Raw genomic sequence first — 26098 nt, 5'->3', positions numbered from 1 at the left:
ACTTGACAAAACAAAACAGTTTGTGACTGAAGCTGTAAGCAAGTTGTCTCACCGTGCACTGCAGCTGGCAGTGATAGCGCTAGACATAGCAATCTACATGGCACATTTGTGACATATCAACAACGAAAGCAGCATGCATAGACATCCAAACGATAGCGTGGGTGACCCACTCTGCAAGTGTTCACCCTCAAGTGTTGATACTTGCTCTCCTAAAGAAGCTGGGATGCAGAAATGAGCTTATCAGGGACAAAGAAACGGATGTACAAGAACTGAGATTCTCTTTTAAGATGGGAGCATTCAAAGAAAAAGATAGCCATTGTCTGTTGAGTCAGTTTTTTGTCTTGTCTCTTTTTCCTATAATGAACTGTCATTCTGTTCTGTGTGTGTTCCTTTTCATGTTTATCTTTCTTAGTCTAACTCAAGCTACCGAAGGAAGTGGTTATGCTGAGTGGAGTGCGCAGAACAATGGTAGGTGTGGAGCAGTACCGACCAGCAATAGGAAGGTGGTTATGGAGAATGAAATGGGAAAAACTGAGAAGAGAGAGCACAAGAGTGACTTATGGAAGATAGGAGAGATGGTGCTGGTGGCTGTGGTGGTTACGAAACTGTTAGTTATAGGGGGCGTGGAACTTAATCCCGGCCCGAATGCTAACGGCAATATGAGTTGGGACGACATGGAGGCTACTAAAGGAATAGTCAGAGAGGAGGTGAAGGATGTTTGTACAACAGAACAACTAAAGCAGATGTTCCAGGACCAGTCAAAGAAATTCGGAGAGCTGGAGAGATGGATAAAGGACAAAACTGAAGAGGCAGCAACAAAGATGGAATAATGAAGAAGAAATCAGGAAACTGAAAGAAAAAGTCAAAAATCTGGAAGAGGTAACGAAACTGAAGCAAGTAGAGGTGAACAGTGGTCAGGAACATGTAAAGAAATTTATTTTTATATATGGAGTGAAGAAAGAGGTAAGAGAAGCTAAAGTTGAACTCGTATACAAGGTGGTCGATGTAATTCAGACTAAGATGAAGATCAACTTTAGCGAAGTGGATATCAACGATGTGGAAAGGGTTGGAAAAGTGAGGGGGAGCAGGCCTATCAGAGTGAAACTGATATCAACTCTGATGGCGGAAATTATCGTACGAAATGCGAACAGCCTTCAAGGCAAGAAATTATGGGTGAGAAGAGATATGGGAAGTGAAGGTAGTAAGTGCTTAAATACTTTAAGAGCTCATCTATTTAGAGCAGGAAGTCAAGGACTCAGAGCGCATATCAAGGGACAGCAGTTGATAGTTTCAAACGGAAAGTGGGTAAGGCGTTGGACGGTGGAGAAGTTGCAGATGATTGACGAAAACCTAAAACGAGAAGAAAACAGGATAGCTCACAGGAAGACAGAAGAGGAAGCAGCGCGGGACTACGAAGCAAGTAAGGAACGCATGTCAGGGTTCAGTGTACCGAGCAGTCAAGTGAGCAGAGCGGAAGCTGAAATGGGAAGTCAGCAAGTGCAGACAGAAGTTGACTCACAAGATCCGGGAAGTTTAAACGTAAGTAGGCAAGTGTCCAATAAAGAACAAGGAGCATGCAAGGAAATAAAAGGTCAAGACGCCCTGAATAGAGGGAGAAGTTTAAGCCTAAAAGACTTGTGGGGTAAAAAGAGTAGACTTGCGGAAGAAAAGGATGACAGGCTGCGCTCCAAAGGGCAAAAGAAAGATTGAATGGGAATAGAAGAGGACAGGGCCATAATAACAAGAAGCAAAAATAAGGCAGATAACTGAGAGGGACGGGAGGGGAAGTCATAGCTAGACTGGAAGATAGGGTTTGATGATGATGATGCTTGTTGTTTAAAGGGGCCTAACATCGAGGTCATCGGCCCCTAATGGTACGAAATGAAATAACAAAAAGTTCAAAAAAATCCACTGACCAAAATAAATAAAAATGTCATGAAACATGAATGGATGGACAAGAACCCAAAAAACTAAAACGAACAAACGAACGAACAAACAAACAAACAAACAAACAAACAAACAAAAGTGGATCTGACTCAAAAACGGTCATAAATTATAGTATTACTGACCAAGGGACCACTTATAAAGCACAGTCCTGAATCGATTATGCTTGATGTCTAAAGGGGTCCAAAAACCAGGTCTATGGCCCTCAGTATGGTACATGTCCTGAGTAAAGTAGAACCATGATATTTCTCAAGCTGCAGTACTAATCGAAGGTAGCGTAAACTCACGGTGTTCCAAACATTAAGGTACTACTCACAAGTATTGTACGTCATAAAGGTAACGCAGAGAAACAAGGAAATGCCATTTGGTCCTTGTTTCATTGACTGTGAAATCCTGACATTCACCTCCCCGCGGTAGAGAGGGGGCAACGACTGCATACAAAAATAATATTTTATATGGAGGCGGCTAACGAATGAAGGGACCGATTATCTCCCGGTATAAGGAGATCCCCTATACCAAGTGCCAACAGTCTCTTTGAGAGTGGATGAGCAGGTATGGGTAAGGGCACTCTATTGTCCTGGGGACAAGAAATTGTTTCCAAAGGCGGAGGAACCAGTTTGGTCAACGGCATTAGGATGCAGACGGCAACGGGAAACCACTGCATTAAAGATCCTGAGAGATATTCCAGTAAATCCACATGGCATGGCTGCAACCTCAAGATCGGAGCTGGCCGTGTGGATCATCTACCTCCGTTTGGAGACGACGGCTTAAGAAGAAGAAGACCTATGGTGTTTCTCACACAATGGCGCCACTCATAGCCAACGCAAACCGATGAGGTTCCTCACCTAGGTGTACTAATCACGGGCGCCGGCATTCCCGTGGTGTTCCTCACGTAGTGGGTACTAAGAATTTTACTGATTGCTCTAATACTGTCGGGGTCGAAAAAAGAACAAGAAAAAAAAAAAACAACACGAGAGTTGACCAAGGGAGGTCGAAGAGGATAGATGAAAGTGAGGAGCCTGGCACAAGTGGAAGAAATACCAGGACTCAGCTAAGAGCCTCGAGGTTGCCAACCCACACTCCAAAGTTCAGAGCTCCTGGGGTCTCTTTTAGTCGCCTTTTACGACAACCAGGGGATACCGTGGGTGTTATTCTACTGCCCACACTCACAGGAGGAAGTATGGCTGTAAGGTGGAAACTATCTGTAGACCACGACATGGATATTCTGTGTGGTTTGGACATCCTTCTGTAGGAATGCAGGAAGACCAAAATTTGAGACAGATTTTTTTTGCCATTGGCTTTACGTCGCACCGGCACAGATATGTCTTATGGCGATGATGGGACAGGAAAGGGCTAGGACTGGAAAGGAAGCGGCCGTGGCCTTAATTAAGGTACAGCCCCAGCATTTGCCTGGTGTGAAAATGGGAAACCACGGAAAACCATCTTCAGGGCTGCTGACAGTGGGGTTCGAACCCACTATCTCCCGAATACTGGATACAGAAAACTTAAGGGCTTCCTTCATCCCTATCAGTTGTAAAGGTCACTCAGTATTTTTCGCTAGCAAATAATGATGCGGAATTGTTTGACATTATTTGCCATGCCCGCATTTTAATTTTAATTGAGAACCATGCTACCAGGGATAGTTTCGTCCAGTGTACAATTCTGGATTACTGGAAGTAAATGACAGTACTGTACAGTATTACCATTGGTGTTACTGTATTTCTATAAAACATTTACATACATACATAATCATTATAGCCTGTTATGACTTTCAGCGTTCAGTCTGCAAGTCTCTGTAGATTTATTAAAAGTCGCCACAATCCTCTGTTTCCAACTGGTGTTGTGGCCTCATATAGTTCTATACCTCTTATCTGTAAATTGTTAGAAAGTGAGTAACCATTGTCGTCTTGGTCTCCCTCTACTTCTCTAACCCTCCATAACAGAGTCCATTATTCTCTTAGGTAACCTATCCTCCTCCATTCGCCTCACATGACCCCACCACCGAAACCGGTTTATGCGTACAGCTTCATCCATCAAAGTCTTTCCTAACTTAGTCTTTATCTCCTCATTCCGAGTACCCTCCTGCCATTGTTCCCACCTGTTTGTACCAGCAATCATTCTTGCTACTTTCATATCTGTTACTTCTAACTCATGAATAAGATATCCCGAGTCCACCCAGCTTTTGCTCTCATAAAGCAAAGTTGGTCTGAAAACAGACCTATGTAAAGATAGTTTCATCTAGGAGCTGACTTCCTTCTTGCAAAATACTGTTGATCGGAACTGCAAGCTCACTGCATTTGCTTTACTACACCTTGATTCAATCTCACTTACTATATTACCATCCTGGGAGAACACACAGCCTAAATACTTGAAATTATCTACCCGTTCCAGCTTTGTATCACCAATGTGACGTTCAATTTCCTTGGATTTCTTACCTACTGACATCAATTTAGACTTCAAAAGGCTGATTTTCATAGATATTCCAAGATATTAGACTGCACAATCTGCCATTAACCCATTCACACACCATTTAACTGAACTTATTTATGCCCTGGTGTACCATTTATTTTCATTACTTTACATGATATCACCAACACTGAAAAAGCATGCTTTACAGCAATCTAATGGGAGGAAATATCCAAACTACTGTCAGATGTACTTTGTAAAGTCCTTATGTGTATGTTAGATCATAAAACAGTCATGTACGTGCAGTGCCACCTTGCACCGGGGCAATTCAAATGAAGATTCCTTGCTCAGATCCCATGTCACACAGACTTTGCATCTCTGTGATGGGATAATCTTCTTCAGTGTTGGGGGTATTTTGGTTGGAAAGTGTCCCCAGTGTCTCCCCTGAAATCTCAGTGGTGAATCCCCCAGGGCTTGGGCGTCCTCATTTTGGATAGTTAGGCAAGGTCACACTTGCCAACAGCTGTTCGGCCAAATTGGTCCGGAAGCTGATAAAGCCTACTCGCTTCTTGTCAGGGTTGAGGAGACAATGAATGATACTGGAATTCAGAAGATGCATGTCTAGCATGGAGAATTATATTTTTTGTATCCTTTTACATACTTCCTCATCAAGGGGAATGATGCGAGTCTCTGGTCATGGGAATCAACACCACCCATTCCAGTTGTAGTCAACAACAAGATTGGGTCTGAACTTTTCCTTGTCATCATACTTTTCCACTTCAAGGTAATTTGGCCTTTATTTCATCCACAGATACAGAAAACCAGTGTTCTTTTTCATATTTTCATATAATATTACCCCATTTATATCCTCGGCAGCTTTATACAATACATTAATTTGCATAAGCATTTGTCTCCTTGGTTATGTTCCCAAAATTCTGCTGTTCGAAATTCGTTCACAACTTGCAGTTTGTTCGGGCATTGTCCTAGGTGCCTTTGAACAACACTTATTTATTTCACCAGTTGAGATGCATGAATGATACTCTGGAGTATTACTTACGTACTCCCAGTTCCATTCCTTATCATGTAAAATATGATTAGAAGTCGTTGGTGTGGCATCAAATGTAGGCCTAAAATTCAGTGACATTTGACGGCAAAACAGCACTTTGTTCACCCCTACCAACGCTCACGTCGCTGTCACACGGACTACTTTCACTTCCACTAAATTCTCCGTCGCTTATTTTCATATCAATGCCACTCTTCTAAAAATTACCTTGTAATTACTTCGTCACTCAACTTGGAAGCAGCAATGATTGTGCTTACGATTAGGTTGCTAAGATACAGGTTATTTTTTCCAGGGAATAACTGCACTGAAGTGTTTATCAAATACATCAATGGAATAAAACAGTGCTTCCATCTGTCAAGAAGTTACCTTACTAATATCAAATCCTTTCACAAAGGAACTATGTGGGAAATGACATGGAAAGGAATGTGATTGAATTGAATTTACCAGATGTCAATTGGGAAGGAAATGCGAACAACAGGAAGAACCACCAACAAATGGCAAATGAGCTAATATGGGAAGGACTCGGAACCAACTAGAGGGAAAAATATCCTGGATGTGGTGCTGGTAAAACCAGATGAGCTCTAAAGGGAATCCAAAGTAACAGATGGTATTAGTGATCATGAAGCTGTTCTTGTTGTAGTTAAACATAAATGTGATAGAAAGGAAAGTCTTAAAAGTAGGATTATTAGGCAGTACCATATGGCTGATAAAGCAGGCATGAGGCAGTTTAAAAAAAGTAACTATGATCGGTAGAAAACGGTAAATAAAAATTTAAAAAGACTCTGGGATGGGTTTGAAGTAATTGTTGAGGAATGTGAAAACAGGTTTGAACCTTTAAATGTGGTAAGGAACGGTAAAGACCCACTGTATCATAATAGAGAAATAAAGAGACTAAGAAGGAGGTGCAGAAATAGAGTTAGAAATGACTGTGGAAGTAAGGAGAAATTGAAGGAACTTACTACAAAATTGAATCTAGCAAAGAAGGCAACTAAGGATAACATGATGGCAAGCATAATTGCCAGTCATACAAATTTTAGTGAAAAATGGAAAGGTATATATAGGTACTTTAAGGCAGAAACAGGTTCCAAGAAGGACATTCCAGGACTAATTAATGAACAAGGGGAGTGTGTATGTGAGGATCTTCAAAAGGCGGAAGTATTCAGTCAGCAGTACGTAAAGATTGTTGGTTACAAGGATAATGTCCAGATATAGGAGGAGGCTAATGCTAAAGAAGTATTAAAATTTACGTATAACAACAATGACATTTATAATATACAAAAGTTGAAAATTAGAAAAGCAGCTGGAATTGATAAGATTTCTGGGGATATACGTACTAAAGACAATGGGTTGGGATATAGTACCATATCTGAAGTACTTATTTGATTACCGTTTGGTTGAAGGAGCTATACCAAATGAATGGAGAATTGCTATAGTAGCCCCTGTGCATAAAGGAAAGGGTGATAAACATAAAGCTGAAAATTACAGGCCAGTAAGTTTGACATGTGTAGTGAAAAAGGAAAAAAAGGGGTGATTTGGACTTGGAAGACTGTGGGGAATTTTATATGTTCATGTGTTAATTTTGTATATTCATGTGTTCATTTATTGTTTTTATATCACCTGTGTGTAAAGATATCTAGAATTATTTGGTTATGACACTACTTCAAAATTATTTCATTATTGTGAAAAATTAACCTTAAGAACATTTAAAGGTAAAATGAAATACTTGTGGGACATATGGTGGCACACGTGCCAGATCGGTTAGGATGCTTCCAGGAGTTTCCGGCTGCGTTAGTTTGGAAATTTCTCGATGCTACACGAGGTAGTTTGTCAGCATTATTTTCTGGGCCCTCATTGGTTATAATAAGACTATTTGCGATTGGCGAACTAAAGAAATGCGGGGCACTCATTGGTTGTTTCACGGTTTCACCATTTCCGGCAGCGGCTCTCTTGACGACAGCCGAGTTCTTCCAAGTTTTTGAAACAACTTCTTGGACCGGCGACGGAAGAGGTTGCCTTCTCCAGGTGACGGGTCTCTTTGCCCCCCCCCTCCATAAGGTAAGCAATTGACTTTTTCATTTTTCTGGTAGTAATCTTCAATGTAGTGTACAGTTTAATTTATCCTTAGTGCCGGAGCTTACCCGCTTTCCTCTCAGTCGCCAAATTTAAAATTTAAATGACTTACCCTTTGCGGCAAGTCACATCATGTTTGTTAAGAGGCAGTTCCCTTTTTCGTTTGTGTTCTTAAATTGTGTTAAAATGTAAAATGATCAATTCCTTTTGGTTGTAAATGTAAATCGTAATTTTCCCCCTTGGGGCTGTCTCGTAGATCCGCTTCATCTTAGGATATTCCCATTTAGGACTGGAACCTTTTTCAGAAGAGTTTTTGCCAAGGCCCCCTCCTAAATGAGCTCTGTACTAAGATTATAATTTTAAATGTTGAATTTTCGCTTCTTTTCGTGTGTATTCTTTCTTACAGTGTAATATTACCTAAATTTTGCACCGTGAAACTTTAACATTCTGTGTGATGTTCCTTCCTAAAATAATGTAAATTAGCGACATGAATTTTTACATTCTGGGTAGTTTTTCGTTATTATTTTGTGATTTCATAATGTAATATTATTTGATCACTTTTGCAAGTTATGTTATTTTAATCAAAATTATTGAGTAAATTGTATTTAATTTGAATCACATTGATTTCGTTTCATCAGCACTGCCAATACCTTTCACTGCCTGAGTATGGTCCTAGCCACTTCCACTATCATTTCCTTAGCAGTCATGTTGCTTTACTTGATCGTTACTGTTTGTTTTCTGTGCTGAACATGCATATGGTTTTCGTTTATGTTTGATTGCGTCTGAACATTTTTCGTCTGCCTTAATTATTATTATCATCATGTATCATCTTGTTCATTTGTGTTTGTGTGTAACATAGAGGTTACAACATGCATTGGATGTAAACTTTGGGAAGGCATTCTTTCTGATTATATTAGACATGTTTGCAAAATTAATAACTGGTTCAATAGAAGGCAGTTCGGTTTTAGGAAAGGTTATTCCACTGAAGCTCAACTTATAGGATTCCAGCAAGATATAGCAGATATCTTGGATTCAGGAGGTCAAATGAACTGTATTGCGATTGACCCGTCTAAAGCATTTGATAGGATGGATCATGGGAGACTACTGGCAAAAATGAGTGCAATTGGACTAGACAAAAGTGTGACAATGTGTTCCGGCCTAGCTATGGCTAGACCACCTAGTTACTCGCTACCACTTTAGGACAGATAGCAGCACCCTTCAGTGTGTATTTATTCTGAAGGCCCTTGGCCGGAAGTGGTGTGGATGGAAGGGGATGAGAGACTGTTATGCTTGGGTGCCTCGAGCAGGAGGACACTGGAACATGTGACTGTTATCGAGGGCATCAGCCCATCAATACTCAGTATTATGTATTTATAATGTGTTATATAAGTGTCTTAAATGTAATAAATATTATTTAATCAAGTGAGTGATTTACGTACAAAATAGAATGGGTTGCTAAATTTTTAGAAAATAGATCTCAGAGAATTAGAGTAGGCAAAGCTTTATCAGACCCTGTAATAATTAAGAGGCGAATTCCTCAAGGCAGTATTATCGGACCTTTATGTTTTCTTATATATATAAATGATATGAGTAAAGGAGTGGAATCGGAGGTAAGGCTTTTTGCGGATGATGTTATTCTCTATAGAGTGATAAATAAGTTACCAGATTGTGAGCAACTCCAACGTAACCTCGAAAATGTGGTGAGATGGACAGCAGGCAATGGTATGTTGATAAACGGGGTTAAAAGTCGGGTTGTGAGTTTTTTTTTTTTTTTTGCTAGGGGCTTTACGTCACACCGACACAGATAGGTCTTATGGCAACGATGGGATAGGAAAGGACAAGGAGTTGGAAGGAAGCGGCCGTGGCCTTAATTAAGGTACAGCCCCAGCATTTGCCTGGTGTGAAAATGGGAAACCACGGAAAACCATTTTCAGGGCTGGATTCGAACCTACTATCTCCCGGATGCAAGCTCACAGCCGCCCGCCTCTACACACAAGGCCAACTCGCCCGGTTGGTTGCGGGTTTCACAAATAGGAAAAGTCCTCTCAGTTTTAATTTCTGCATTGATGGGATGAGAGTTCCTGTTGGGGATCATTGTAAGTATCTAGGTGTTAATATACTGTAAGGAAAGATCTTCATTGGGGTAATCACATAAATGGGATTTTAAATAAAGGGTACAGATCTCTGCACATGGTTATGAGGGTGTTTAGGGGTTGTGGTAAGGATGTAAAGGAGAGGGCATATAAGTCTCTGGTAAGACCCCAACTAGAGTATGGTTCCAGTGTATGGGACCCCAATTTTACTTGATTCAAGAACAGAAAAAAATGCAAAGAAAAGCAGCTCGTTTTGTTCTGGGTGATTTCCGACAAGAGTAGCGTTACAAAAATGTTGCAAAGTGTGGGCTGGGAAGAACTGGGAGAAAGAAGACTAGCTGCTCTACTAAGTGGTATATTACAGGTCATTATCCTCATGGTTACTCCGTATTGAATGATGTTATGCAATTATAATAAAAAGTATTTCTTGTCCACCTATTTAATACAAATCAACTTTTTGGTGTTTACACTTTCATACAATTAATTTCTCTAAGGGACATATTTCGCTCTTATAAAGAGCATCTTCAGCCTAAACCTTAATCTTAAAATGATGTTCTTGAACAGTCGTAAACACATTAAACCAGTGTGGATTTGTTAAGGGATGCAGTACCATCGATGCTATCCATGCCACACGCCTCTTGATGGAAAAGCACAGAGAGAGACAGAAGAGTGTACACATGGCATTTCTAGACCTAGAAAAGGCTTTTGACCGTATCCCACACAAACTTATTTGGCGAGCTCTTCGCTGTCATGGCGTCCCTGAAGAGTATGTAAGCTGGGTGCAACTTCTGTATCGCAATTCCACTAGTGTCGTCCGGAGTCCTGCTGGAATCTCTCCGCCTTTCGATATCACTGTGGGTGTTCATCAAGGTTCTGCCCTTTCACCATTGCTATTCATCCTCTGCATGGATACGGCAACAGCTGACATACAGACTTCACATCCCTGGACCCTTCTTTATGCCGATGATGTGGTACTTGCACAAGAAACCCGTCCTGAACTCCAGCACCAGGTTCAAACGTGGAAGGACAGACTGGCTGAAAATGGACTGCACCTCAATATCCAGAAGACAGAATACCTGGAATGTGGCCCCCAAACCAGAGGTATCATAAGTATCAGTGAAGAAGACCTGCAGAAGACCATGCAGTTTAAGTACTTGGGATCCGTCGTCACCTCAAACTGTGACACTACTCCTGATACTTGGATGAGGGTAAATGCAGCTTGGCTCAAGTGGAGACAGGTCACTGGAGTCCTCTGTGATAAAAAGATGCCTCAATATCTAAAGGCAAAAGTTTATAAGAGTGTGGTATGGCCAGCAGCGATCTATGGGACTGAATGTCGCCCCATGACGAAACAACAGGAGCAAATGTTGACAACCATGGAGATGAAGATGCTTCGATGGTCCATGGGGCTGACCCGATATGACCACATAAGGAACACGGACGTCCGGCAAAGGTTTGGTGTCGCGCCCATCATAGACAAAGTGAGGGAAGCCCGTCTCCACTGGTACGGCCACGTCATGAGAAAACAGGACAACTCAGTTGCCAAAACAGCGCTCCACATCAACCCAGAGGGAACAAGACTACGAGGAAGACCGGCAAAGAGATGGACTGACAGCATCAGGGCAGACATGCACAGTGTTGGCTTAACACCAGAAGATGTCAACGACAGACAGAAATGGAGGAGATGTAGCAAAGCAGCAGACCCTGCAAGTCGGGATTAATGCTAAGAAAGAGAGAGTCAATATTAAAATTACAGTAGTCTAAAATCCAAATTATATTACATCTAAAAAACAACATTAAAGCTCTTCTTAAATACATAACATGAACAAACTTTAAACAAGCTCCCGTCACTCGTATACCGGCAATAACGCAAAAAGATCCGCCCATCTCCTCTCACACTCTAGGTTCCCCACCACCTCTATCACACAAATACAATACTAGGAGCCGCATTGGCAGACAAGTTAGCAACTCCAAATCAGCAGGACATATCTATCATCTTAATAATAACAAGTAAGTTCCCAGTTAAATGTTGGTCAGTTAGGAAATTCACACACATTTATAATTTTAAATTTCCCCCTTTTTTCTTTACAGATCCCACTTTCTGTATAAATTGGCCAGAGGACAAACACGACGTTCTATACCTCGCAAATTTGCGTAACATAACCTACAAAGGGCACTAGGAAAGGTTTGCAATATGAGTGAACTCTTTAGACTTTTTTCAAATCAAGTTCCACCACACTCAATACTCTTCTCCATACGTCGAAACCAGTCACTGAACCAACTCTGCCACTTCTCTTTGGTTACACTTTCACACTCTTGATCCCATGCTGCCAGAAGCTCCTCATCAGATGCAGAACGCCGCCTTTTCAGCTTCATCCTCACTTCTGGGAAGAGTGCAAAGTCACATGCGGCAAGATTAGGACTGTATGGAGGGTGATCAAGCACAGTCAACCCTGATCTGGCAAGAAAATCCATTGTTACAATAGCACGATGTGCTGGAGCATTGTCGTGATGCAAGAGCCAAGTGTTGAGCCGTGACCTTGGATGGAGCTGCTTGAGAGCCTGGATGACCTGAGACAGACAAGTCTCACTGTACCACTTCACAGTAACTGTCCTTTGTCTTTCTAGCACAACCCGAGCCAGGTTGCCCCGTTTAGTGAAGAATGCTGCAATTGTCCTTTTCTTCACTGACCTTGACTTTCACACAGTCACAGGAGTACCCTCATCTTCAAACAGCCACACCTTGCTCAGGGATTTTGTTGGGACATCGTAATAATAAAGCCAAGTTTCGTCACCTGTAACGATGCTATTGCTGTTACGCGAAGTCCCATTTTCAAACTGTTTTAGCATTTTTCTGCACCATTTCACTCTATGTGCCCTGTGCCCTCTGTTCCTCTGAAAATGGATAGGGCACCCAAGGGAACAAACCTTTCTAATGTGGAGATGGTAGCGTAGAATTGAATGCATAGCTGGTGCAGGGATGTGGAGGGTCTCTTCTACCTGCCGATATGTCAACTACCCCTCTTGCTGCAACATTTTCCTCACAGCTTCAATGTTTTCCTCAGTCATTGATTCAGACAGTCGCCCAGGAGGAGGATTGTCTTAAACCCCAAAATTTCCCCTCTGGAAATCTTTGTACCAGCGGAAAGTTGTTGTCCGATATGTATAGTCTTTCCCCAGCACAGGAGTCATTTCCTTCAGGCTCTGGTCAACAGTTGATGATGATAATGATGATGATGATGCTTGTAGTTTAAAGGGGCCTAACATCGAGGTCATCGGCCCCTAATGGTACGAATTGAAACGGCAACAAAAAATCAGAATAAGAAAATGTCACGAAGAATGAATGGATGGACATGAACCCAAAAAGAAGAAGAAAAAAAACAAACAAAAAACAGTGGATCCGACGCAAAAAAGATCATAAAGAATAGTATGACTGACCAAGGGACCACATATAAAGCATAATCCTGAATCGAGGATGCTTAATGTCTAAAGGGGTCCAAAATCCATGTCTAAGGCCCCACAGAATGGTATATGTCGCGAGTAAAGTAGAACCATGGTATTTGTCATGTTGGGGTACTAATCAAAAGTAGCGAAGACTCACGGTGTTCCACACAAGATGGTACTACTCACAAGTATTGCACTTCGTACACTGAACGCAGACCTATGGTGTTTCTCGCACAATGGCACCACTCAGAGCCAACGCAAACCGATGAGTTTCCTCACCTGTGTGTACTAGTCACGGGTGCCGGTCCCACGGGCCCCGTGGTGTTCCTCACATGGTGGGTACTAATCACAGGCAACGCAGACCCATGGTGTTGCTCATATAGTGGTACAACTCACAGGCTATATCCAGACCCGCGGTGTTGCTCACATGGGTACGACACATGGGTACTGTAAACCACCAGGCCAGGCTCTTTACTGCTACTAATCACAAACCTATTTCGTACCTAATTTAGTAGTGGTACTACTCGCAAGTACAGGCAACCCATGGTGTTCCCCGCATGATGGTAAGAATCAAAAGTAGTTTCATGGTTCTAATTCAATCATCCCTTGGTCGCCCCTTTTAGTCGCCTCTCACGACAGGCAGGGGATACCGTGGGTGTATTATTCGTCTGCCTCCCCCACCCACAGGGGGGTGTGTTTGGTCCGCGAGAGGTATTTTATTTCCCTCAAGTCCGCCGGCAAGCCGGTTAGGACCCCCCTATCCGCCACCTGGAACGCGCCACGTGGCAGTATCACCTCTCCCCCTGCTACGCCTGCGTAGCAGGTTCGTGGTGGTCAACAGTTAATCCACTAGCAAAATTGTAGCAGATAATTGCGCGATATTCACCTTTAGACCACAATGACATCTTAACTTGCTTTCAATCCCACGGCTTGGTAACAACTGGTGTGAAAGTCGCGCCTTGCTATCTTCTACACCATTCTTCACACCTCTTTTCATCCCTCACCGTAACAGGGGTGTCCAGCCAACTGCTTTTGCGTATTGCAAAACTTTCCTAGTGGGCCTTTGTACTACCCACATTTGTAAACATGTTGATCAGCATTTTCAACTACTAGAGTCCACATTTGACTCCTGCTCATATTCTGCGTCCTATCTATTATGCTTAAAGCAATATGGATTATTGTGTTTTCACATTTCAACTTGTGGGCACTAACACACATTCTGGATACACCACGTCACATAAGTTGCATTTTATTTTTGTTTTTCAGGAAGATTGGTGTTCACCTTGGTGCCATTTTATAGAAACATATTTACTACTGTTCTTAAGACGAAGATTCAACCATAGTTTCAGACAAAGTTTTAAATTGACATTGTGATAATTTTATTTGTTCATGTTATCACATATTTAAGAAGAGCTTTAATGTTGTTTTTTAGAGGTAATGTAATTTGGTTTTAAGACTACTGTAATTTTTATATTGTCTATTGACTAATATGTTTACGACTGTTCAAGAACATCATTTTAAGAATAAGATTTAGGCTGAAGATGCTCTTTATAAGAGCGAAACATGTCCTTTAGAGAAATTAATTTATGAAAGTGTAAACACCAAAAAGGTGATTTGTATTGAATAGGTGGACAAGAAATATAATTGCTGTGTATAAGTGGTATGTTCTGAGCTGTCAGCGGAGAGATGGCGTGGAATGACATTAGTAGACGAACAAGTTTGAATGGAGTCTTTAAAAGTTCACAATATGAAGATAAAGTTGGAATTCAAGAGGACAAATTGGGGCAAATATTCATCTGTAGGAAGGGGAGTTAGGGATTGGAATAACTTACCAAGGGAGACGTTCAATAAATTTACGATTTCTTTGAGGTCATTTAAGAGACGGCTAAGAAAACAACAAATAGGGAATCTGCCACCTAGGTGACTGCCCTAAATGCAGATCAGTATTGACTGATTGAACCGGCTTGGAGCGGGTCCAGAAATAAACACTACGTGCTGACGGAGAGATCCGTCTTTGTACCGGAGTGCAGTCAAGAGCCAGGACGGAGAGATCCATAAAAGTACGTCAAGTGGTTAAGACCAAATTGTCAGCATAGACCAGACTGCTTACTACATTTCCACCTAACTGATTCATTCCTTGCCACTTTATACCTTTCAGCAGATGATCCACGTAAACTAAAAACAGCAAAGACGAAAGATTACAGCCTTGCCTAACCCCTGTAAGTACCCTGAACCAAGAACTCATTCTACCATCAAGTTTCACTGTAGCCCACTTTAATACCTTCAATTCCATAGTCCCCCAGAATGGCGAACATCTTTTCCCTCGGTACCCAGTCATATGCTTTCTCTAGATCTACAAAACAAACACAACTGTCTATTCCTCTCAGCATTTCACAATTACATGGTGCATACTGAAAATCTGATCCTAACAGCCCCTTTGTGGTATGAAACCACACTGGTTTTCATCCAACTTCCTCTCAACCACTGATGCACCCATCCTTCCAAGATGCTAGTGAATACTTTGCCTGGTATACAAATCAATGAGATATCTCGATAATTGTTACAATCCTTCCTGTTCCCTTGCTTATAGATAGGTGCAATTACTGCATTTGTCCAATATGAAGGTACCTTACCAACACTCCATGCTAATCTTACTACTCTATGGAGCCATTTCATCCCTGCCTTCCCACTATACTTCACCATTTCAGGTTTAATTTCATCTATTCCTCCTTCTATATGACAATGGAGTTTATTTACCATCCTTTCCACTTCCTCAAGCGTAATTTCACCAACCCTCCCTGCGAACCATGTGACCTTACCGTTGTGGGGAGGCTTGCGTGTCCCAATGAAGCAGATAGCCGAGCCGCAGGTGCAACCATATCGGATGGGTATCTATTAAGAGACCAGCCTAAGGAATGGTTCATCGAAAGGGGGGCAGCAGCCTTTCGGACGTTGCAAGGGTGGCAGTCTGGATGATTGACTGATATGGCCTTGTAATAATACTCAACATGGCTTAGCTGTGTTGAAACTGCTACACGTCTGAAAGCAACGGGAAACTACAGCTGTAACTAACTCCCGAGGACATGCAGCTCTCTCTGTATGAATGATGTACTGATGATGGCTTCCTCCTGGGTAAAATATTCCGGAGGTAAACTAGTCCCGCATTCGGATCTCCGGGTGGGGACTACACGAGAGGGGGTGATCATCAGGAAGATGGATACCGTCATTCTGCGAGTCGGAGCGTGGAATGTTAGAAGTTTGAATCAATGTCGTAGATTAGAGAATCTGAAAAGGGAGATGGATAGACTGAAGTTAGATGTAGTTGGTATAACTGAAGTACGTTGGCAGGAAGAACAGGATTTCAGGTCAGGCGACTACCGAATTATCAACACAAAATCAAACAGAGGAAATGCAGGAGTTGGTTTAATAACGAATAAGAAAATGGGGCAGCGGGTAAGCTACTATGACCAGCATAGTGAAAGAATTATTGTCGTCAAAATAGACACCAAACCAATGCCCGCCACAATAGTGCAAGCCTATATGCCTACTAGCTCAGTGGATGATGAGGAAATCGAAAGAACATATGAAGAGATAGAAGATTTAATACAATATGTAAAAGGTGACGAGAATCTAATTGTGATGGGAGACTGGAATGCAGTGGTAGGCCAAGGAAGGGAAGGTAATACATAGAAGAATTCAGATTGGGACAAAGGAACGAAAGAGGAAGTCGGCTGGTTGAACTCTGCACTGATCATAATTTAGTCCTTGCCAATACTTGGTTCAAACACCACAAACGACGGCTTTATACGTGGACGAGACCTGGGGACACTAGAAGGTATCAAATAGGCTTCATTATGATTAGGCAGAGTTTCAGAAACCAGGTGTTGGATTGCAAAACTTTTCCAGGAGCAGACGTGGACTCTGACCACAACTTGTTGGACATGAAATGCCATCTGAAGCTGAAGAAATTGAAGAAAGGAAAGAATGCAAAAAGATGGGATCTAGACAAGTTGAAAGAAAAGAGCGTGAGGGATTGTTTCAAGGAACATGCTGCAAATGGACTAAATGAAAAGGTTGAAGGAAACAATAGAGGAAGAGTGGATAGTCATGAAAAATGAAGTCAACAGGGCTGCTGAAGAAATGTTAGGAAGGAAGAAAAAATCAACTAAGAATCAGTAGATAACTCAGGAGATACTAGACCTGATTGATGAACGACAAAAATACAAGAATGCTAGAAATGAAGAGGGCAGAAAAGAATACAGGCGATTAAAGAATCAAGTGGATAGAAAGTGTAAGGTAGCTAAGGAAGAATGGCTGAAGGAGAAGTGCAAGGATGTCGAAGGTTGTATGATCCTAGGAAAGGTAGATGCTGCATACAGGAAAATCAAGGAAACCTTTGGAGAAAGGAAATCTAGGAGTATGAATATTATGAGCTCAGATGGAAAGCCACTTCTAGGGAAAGAAGACAAAGCAGAAAGATGGCAGGAACATATCCAACCGTTGTGTCAAAGTGAAGACGTAGATAATTTGGTTCTAGAACAAGAAGAGGCTGTTGATGCTGATGAAATGGGAGACCCAATTTTAAGGTCAGAATTTGACAGAGCTGTGAGGGACCTAAATAGGAACAAGGCACCTGGAATTGATGACATTCCCTCTGAATTACCGACTGCCTTAGGAGAAACCAGCATGGCAAGGTTATTTCATTTAGTGTGCAAGATGTACGAGACAGGAGAAGTCCCATCCGATTTTCGGCAGAATGTTGTTATACCTATTCCCAAGAAAGCCGGTGCTGACAGGTGTGAAAACTATCGCACCATTAGTTTAGTATCTTATGCCTGCAAAATTTTAACACGTATTGTTTACAGAAGAATGGAAAAACAAGTTGAGGCTGAGTTGGGATAAGATCAATTTGGCTTGAGAAGAAATGTAGGAACACGTGAAGCAATCCTGACTTTACGCCTGACCTTAGAGAATTGAATCAAGAACGACAAGCCCATGTACATGGCATTCGTAGATCTAGAAAAGGCATTCGATAATGTTGATTGGACCAAGCTATTTAAGATTCTGAAGGCGATTGGGATCAGATACCGAGAACTAAGAATTACCTACAATCTATATACAAATCAGTCTGCAGTGATAAGAATCGGGGGCTTTGAAAAAGAAGCAGCAATCCAGAAAGGAGTGAGGCAAGGCTGCAGTTTGTCCCCCCTCCTCTTCAATGTTAACATAGAACAGGCAGTAAAGGAAATCAAAGAGGAATTTGGAAAGGGAATCACAATCCAAAGAGAGGAAATCAAAACCTTGAGATTTGCCAATGATGTTATTTTATCTGAGACTGCAGAAGATCTCGAGAAGCTGCTGAATGGCATGGACGAAGTCTTGGGTAAGGAGTACAAGATGAAAATAAGTCCAAAACAAAAGTAATGGAGTGCAGTCGAACAAAGGCAGGTGATGCAGGAAATATTAGATTAGGAAATGAAGTCTTAAAGGAAGTAGATGAATATTGTTACTTGGGTAGTAACATAACTAACGATGGCAGAAGTAAGGAGGACATAAAATGCAGAGTAACACAAGCAACGAAGAGCTTTCTTAAGAAAAGAAATTTGCTTACTTCAAACATTCATATAAGAATTAGAAAGATGTTTTTGAAGACTTTCGTGTGGATCGTGGCATTGTATGGAAGTGAAACATGGACGATAACTAGCTCAGAAAGAAAGAGAATAGAAGCTTTTGAAATGTGAATGCTGAAGGTGGGATGGATAGATCGACTCACAAATGAAGAGATACTGAATCGAATTTGCAAGAGGAGATTGATTCAACTAAATTTGACGAGAAGAAGAGATAGAATGATAGGACACATCTTAAGACACCCAGGACTCGTTCAGTTGGTTTTTGAAGGAAGTGTAGGTGGTAAGAACGGTTGGGGTAGACCAAGGTATGAATATGACAAGCAGATTAGAGCAGATGTAGGATGCAGTAGTTACATAGAAATGAAAAGGTTAGCACATGATAGGGTGGCATGGAGGGCTGCAACAAACCAGTCCACGAACTGATGACTCAAACACCAATTTCACCATCATTTTCCTTCTCCCCGTGAGTTCCATTGTTTGCAGCACCACCAGGAAGATTTCCTTTTACGTTGAGAAGATGTTCAAAATATTCTCTCCACTCTCCAGTGATTCTCTGGGATCTATTATAAGTTCACTTGAATTACCCAAAACACTGTTCATTTCCTTTTTTCCTCCCTTCCTAAGATTATTTATTACTGTCCAGAAGGGTTTCCTTGCTGCTTGACCTAGCCTTTCCAGGTTATTACCAAAATCTTCCCAAGACTTCTTTTTGGATTCAACAACTATTTGTTTTGCTCTGTTACTTTCATCTATGTACAATTCCCTGTCTGCCCTTGTTTGGAGTAATTTCTGATAAGCCTTCTTTTACGTTTACAAACTGCTCTCACTTCATCATTCCACCAAGATGTTCGCTTTTTCCCCACCTTTACACACAGTTGTTCCTAGACATTCCCTTGCTGTTTCTACTACAGCATCCCTGTATGCCACCCATTCTCTTTCTATATCCTGAACCTGCTTACTGTCTACTGTTCAAAACCTCTCACTAATCATATCCATGTACTTCTGTCTAATTTCCTCATCCTGGTGATTTTCTAACCTTATTCGTTTGCAGACAAATTTCACTTTCTCTATCCTAGGCCTAGAGATACTTAGTTCACTACAGATAAGATAGTGGTGTATATCATCGAAAAATCCCCAGAAAACTTGGACATTCCTAACAGATTTCCTGAATTCGAAGTCAGTTAAGATATAGTCTATTATGGATCTGGTAGCCTCCGATGTCTAGCGGTGAATAGCCTTATGCTTGAAGAATGTATTCGTAACTGCTAAACCCATACTAGCACAGAAGTCCAGCAAATGCTTCCCATTCCCAATAGTTTCCGAATCTTTCCCACATTTACCAATCGCCCTTTCATATCCTCGCATTAAAATTGCCTATTAGCGCTATCCTATCCTTGCTGTTGACCCTGACTACGATGTCACTCAGTGCTCCATAAAACTTGTCAACTTCATCCTCATCTGAACCCTCACATGGTGAATACACTGAGACAATTCTCATCCTAATTCCTCCAACCGCCAAATCTACCCACATTATCCGCTCATTTACATGCCTAACAGAAACTATGTTGCATGCAATGGTATTCCTGATTAACAGCCCTACCCCGTACACTGCCCTTCCCTTTCTAATACCCGTGAAGTACACTTTATAATCTCCTATCTCTTCCTTATTATCTCCCCCTAACCGAATATCACTACAGTAAAACCTTGTTAATTCAAAGTCAATGGGACTAAAATATCGGACTTCAAATTATGTGATTTCGAATTAACCGCCAATTCATAATTCAGACGTGCCAATCCTTGCCGCGTTACAAAATATTCTAACGCCCGTTACTGCATGCAGTTAACCTTGTTTCACAGTTTTAAACCTTTCAAATGCCTTTAAAAAAAAACTATTTCCAAAATGTAACCAAGAAGGTGCATTTACATTATTCAAATAATGCACTTGGACAACTCACTGACAAATATAACCTCATGGAATGAAGGAAAGAAAAAAAGCATGATTCAAAGACGAGGAGAAATCTATGTTGGCTGCCATGTGCAAGTGCTTTATTCGTTGCATTACTGTACTGTATGAATTTTAGATGCCTTGTACTTACATAGAAAGTACCTGATACCCTTAAAACATCGTGGCTAATTGAACTTTCCTATGGCTATCCTTGTACAATTTCCCACCAGGGCACTTCTCTCGTACTTCAGAAATGTAAACACTTGCCGCGTCACAAAGTATTCTAAGACCCATTAATGCATGCAATCACCTCGATTCACAGTTTAAACCTTTTAATTGCCATGAGAAAAACTATTTCCGGAATGTATCCAACAAGGTGCATTTACAATGTTCAAATAATACACTTGGATAAATCACTGACAAACAGCCTCATGCAACGAAAGAAAAAGAAATCACACAATTCAAAGACGAGGTTCGGTTCCCCTGTGTAAATGAATTATTTTTTGGATTACTGTACAGTTTGTATTTTTAGATGCATCATACTTGCACGGAAAGTGCCTGACGCCCTTAAAACATCGTGGCTTATCGAACTTTCCTACGACGAGGGGATAAAGTTTCTCGCATCCGTGTGCATTGCAACACAGTAGGTCTACAATGACCCCCACCCTTGAACAATTCCTGTCTGGCACTTTCTCCTTTAAAACCATAAGACCGTTTAGACTCGGCATTAAAAGAAAGCCATGCAGTTTCATCGGCAATGACAATATTGTTCGGTGCCTACAAATTGATTATATGAGCCACGCTTTTTCGTCAACTGTCGGCATCGCCAGTGTTCGCAGATTATGTCTTCCCGCACACTGCGTGATGCGCGATATTACAGCGCTCCATAAAAGGTTGAATACAAAAGAATTCCGATTTCATTCAACTTAACAATTATGAAGCACACTGTAGACACACTGAAGCGAGTAAATGAAGAAAACTACCCCTCCATTTTCCGGAAACACGCTTTCTATCATGACTTGGATAAATTTTGAATTTAAATTACTCTGTAACATACTACTGTTTTAAAATGTAAAGACAGTTTTGAATTGAAAGTCTGAATTTCGGCAATGGGGACGACACTGTACTTCGAATTACGAATTATCCGTATTTTGAATTAAACAATTTAAATAACATGCAAAATCGTATCTCACGTTTCAGGGAACGAGAGCTTCTTCGAATTAGGTGGGATTTTAAATTAACTGATTTCGAATTATCGAGGTTCTACTGTACTTCTAGCACATCCAGATGCATCCTCTTTGCTGACTCAGATAGTTCTACTTTCTTTCTTCCACAAGCCCCATGAATATTGATAGCTCCCCATCGAATTACATTTCTTCGCCAAGTTTTTCCAAGGAGTCCCTCGCCTGTCAAATGGGAGTGGGACTCCATTACTTTCATAGGTCCGAGGTTTGCTTAAAATGTTCTGAAATTCATGAAGGAGGATGCTACCCTACTTACGCATAGTCCAAGTGTGGATCTCTCCTCTAATGGGTTAGGGACCACCGGTGGATTGTATAGCCCTAGCCGCCTGAGCACAAGGAAGGCCATGACTCAGAATATGTCGGAGATGCCCACTCGCATTCCATAGCAACTGATATCCCGACTCTCAGGACCACTAACTAGGCCACTTAGCCATTGCCCATGGTTCACGAACTAGGACGTGACTACAGTAACCCACACCATGAACTACCTTCATGTTTCAGAATCCTGCATACAGCGGAAAAAAAATTCCAGTTCGTTGGGTTTCTGCTGAGGACAGGTTTTACTGTAATACTGTCCACGTAAATAATTTTTTAAAGATTCAGTCTTGAGGTTAAAAAGGTAAACAGTTCTTCAAATGCATAATCCTGAAGACACTGATATTTTGATGTGATATTTGGGCATACTAAGCATAATTTTATTCTTGGGCTCAAATTTGAGACACAAACACAAAGTAGTTCTTTGACAGCCAAAAGCTTATTTCATTGTTTGCTTTTACAAGGTAACCAAAAAAGTTCTCTCCGTTTTCAAGTGTCGGACACAAGACTGCACACCAAATGTTACATACCTTCAGTCCTCAAAGTAATCCCTATCAGCATACAGCACCTGTTCCCAATATGTCTCCAGCTGTGCAATGACCTGGCAATAAAACTCTGTCTTAGATGTAAAGAATTCCACAGTTGCCTCCTGTACACCTGCCTCATTGGGGAATGATTTTCTATGAATATGGTTGTCCAGGGAAGGGAAAACATTGTAATCTGTTGGCAAAAGATGTGGGAAGTAGGGTCTCCCAACCAAGTCAGTGTACAGTCTCTTGGTGACCTGTGCCACATATAGCTGAGAGTTGCCGTGCACAAGCAGCACACTCTTGCGCTTAAGCAATGCTGGCTGCTTCTGCTTCAGTAGCCGTTGCACACATTTCAACTGCTACAGGTACAGGTCCGCAGTGATGGTTTAGCCCAAAGTGCACCCACCCCACTAGTCCACCAGATACAGAGCCAGAGCCTGCAATGGTGCAAAGACCATCGGGCAGTGTGTGTTACAGAGTCCCGTGGTGACAACCAATGTCTGGTATGCTTCAGTGTTATCAGGACCCACTTTTCCTCTTATCTCTTATCGAATATGGGAGTGTTGTGATGTTGTGAAAGCAGCGATAAACAGACTGTCACTTGCAGTTCCTTGTTGGTGCCTGAGAGTATGTACAGTACCCACTTACTAAATTTGTACACCTTCCCGATGTGGTGCAGGTGAAATACGACTGATTCTTCAGACACATCAAAGTGTGTGGCAAGTTGAACACACGTTTGGCCTTCTGGAAGGCCTTGTCATTCAGCTCCGGGGGGCAGCCACTGTGAGGGTCATCAGAGGTCAACATCACCCGACTCAAACATTGTGGACCAGCACCTGGCAGTGCGTTCATTTACAGCAGTCTCCTTAAAGTCTTGGCACATGCAGTGACTTGGATCAGCTGCAGACAGGCCTACTTCAAATTTATAAAGCAAACAGCCTTGAACAAGCTGTGTTGACACCTCCATCTGTCTATGGCACTGCACCAGCTATAACAACTGTAACTTCAAACTTCGCAATCCCAGGCCAAAGGCAAAGTCCTGCTTCCCTCTCAGGCCACATTCCTGACATGTGGTACACTTCCATTGGCATCTGTAAGCTCATCTTCCTTGCAATGTGAAAAACTGAGAGAAATGTTTTGGTTATCTTGTAATGTTCGTCAAACAAGGAAACACTTGTTCACATAAATAAGACATGAATTGTAGTAAAATGTATAAAATATTCTACGAGGTGGGTGCAAGTGCACATGTCGGGTCATTAGCAAAGTTGGCATGCAACATCCAACACAGAAAGGCAACATTTAAGTTTTATGACTGTACTTAAAATACCACATTTTATGCAATTTTGTAAAACCCCTAACACAGTTTTGCAGAACTTCAGTTGGATATTGCTGAGTCAATGCAATAATGTTCAATTTCTATTTCAGTAAATGTAATGAGTCATCTAAGGATTCTAGTTTCCTGCAGGCTACACTTTTAGCATTGTAGCAGTTACATCATACACTGAAACACTCACCTTATACACACATACTGAATGAGCAGAGCACTTCCTGCAGCCAACATGCGAATGACAGGATCTTCAAACAGCTGTATGGTGACCCATGCCCCAGCAGCAGACACACACATACAGGTGACTATAGCTGCAGTCTGGAGCCAGTGCTGTGTTGTGAAACCATGCTGCCAATCCAGATGATTACTTCTCTCGACTTGATAAGCAGCTCCACAAACTTTGCAACTCAAGCAGTCAGGGTTGGTTGAACTCTAAACAGGATGTAAATCATTTGTAATATTTGAAGCTTTCTCTTTTCAGTTCAGATTCAGTTAATTTACAACTGTTACTTTCTCCTGTCTGCAAAAACTAATTTTGATTAATAAATTTATAAAATATCTGAAAAAGAAAACACATGGTAACAGATTATACTTGAAAAACTTAAAATAAAATGACACGTTTCATTTTAACCCTTAGAGTGCCAGGCTCTATTGTAGATTCCCATACATAAACTGCCAAGCTAATTTGCCTGAAAATGCAGGGTCTTTTTTAAAAAAAATAACTTGAGATGTATTTGATGTATCTGCGAGTTTTTTTTTTTTGAAGCAGAAGGTTTGTTCTAACATAAGTATGTGCCTTTGAAAATTTAAGAAATAGAAAACCTTATTAAAAAATCATAAATTTGTCTTCTCATTTTAATTATTTTGAGCATAATAAGTAAGGACTAAATACATTTTATTTACAAATTTACATTGTGGACATAAGAATAGTTCAGTAGGCGATTAGAGATAGGGAAAACAGCCTAACACAGTCCTAAGAATAACAACAACAAATTAAATTTGGCATACCTATTTGTTTTGGTAACAATTGTTGTTAGAAGACTAATGGTAAAAAAAAAGATCAAAATAGTTCACGGGTTCCAAGTCTTTAGAAGGACAATGTTTAGGCCCAGGAAGTTTGCAATACGTAAATTAATGAGTAGGAATATTACCTGCATCACTGTCTTTTATTTCATAAAATTTACAGCCAGGTATTTCGTTCGAGTCATTATGTTATGCAGCACTGCCAAAATTCACTGAATGATTTTCACTATCACTATTTTCACTTGGATACACATCAGACTCACTACCATTCAATTCTGAGAGTTCACTATCATTTTCATTATCAGATTCCAGCAAATAACTCAGAATTTCTTCGTCATGTTCAGTACTTGTGGATGCCATTGTTTGTTTACATTCGATGTGTGCACGGATTCAAAGAGTATTAATTTGTTTATATCCATTACCTTTGGAAAAACCAATACGGTCAAAGAAAAGTTAGCTTGAACTATGTAGTTGGTCGTCACACAATCTCATCTGCCTTCTAAGCAGAACACGAAGTTAAGAAATCCGACGATACGATTAGATGGTATCTGGTAATTATGGCCATTTTTCTGAAATACTCAGATTGTATTTGGCATTCTAAAGGTTAAAAGATCATCAGATTCTATCAAATCACACTCAAATATTTATGTTTATTTCTATTGAAATACTTATGGACTTTAAATTTGGAAATTATCGCAACAAAGTCCTCCTTTGTATCCACTCCAGTATATACTGTAGGACAAAAAAAATATAACAACTTTTCGGCTATGAGCCAACACGTCTGATTCAAACCACCATTTCACGTCTATTAAAAAGACTGGATATTTTAAAAGTCACAGACAAGGGACCTGTGTTCAATATCTTTGAAAATATCTACATTCATCTAGAAGAGGCCTTTCCAACTCGAGCACTTAGTGCTGGGGTGCACCAGCGCTGCACTCAGCAGCACCATTCCCCTCCTTCCCCACCTACCCCATTCAGTGGAAGGTGCAAATGTACGCAAGAGAAAGTACATTCATTCCCATTCTCTCTCTGCGTGTTATTATCAATAGAATCTATTCGAT

General features: G+C 41.1%; 1 protein-coding gene across 9 annotated transcripts in view; it reads right to left on the bottom strand.

Moving 5' to 3' along the window:
- Positions 1 to 26098, bottom strand: part of LOC136866529 (uncharacterized) — a 300340-nt gene that overhangs the window by 12420 nt on the left and 261822 nt on the right. For all 9 annotated transcript variants that reach the window (XM_067143584.2, XM_067143577.2, XM_067143580.2 and 6 more), the window contains one exon: positions 24199 to 24443. In XM_067143584.2, the coding sequence (XP_066999685.1) occupies positions 24199 to 24443 (245 nt within the window). The remainder of the gene's footprint in view (positions 1 to 24198; positions 24444 to 26098) is intronic.

The sequence above is a fragment of the Anabrus simplex genome, chromosome 3, assembly GCF_040414725.1.
Source record: "Anabrus simplex isolate iqAnaSimp1 chromosome 3, ASM4041472v1, whole genome shotgun sequence".
Taxonomy (NCBI): domain Eukaryota; kingdom Metazoa; phylum Arthropoda; class Insecta; order Orthoptera; family Tettigoniidae; genus Anabrus; species Anabrus simplex.
This window is presented reverse-complemented; position numbering and strand designations above follow the sequence as displayed.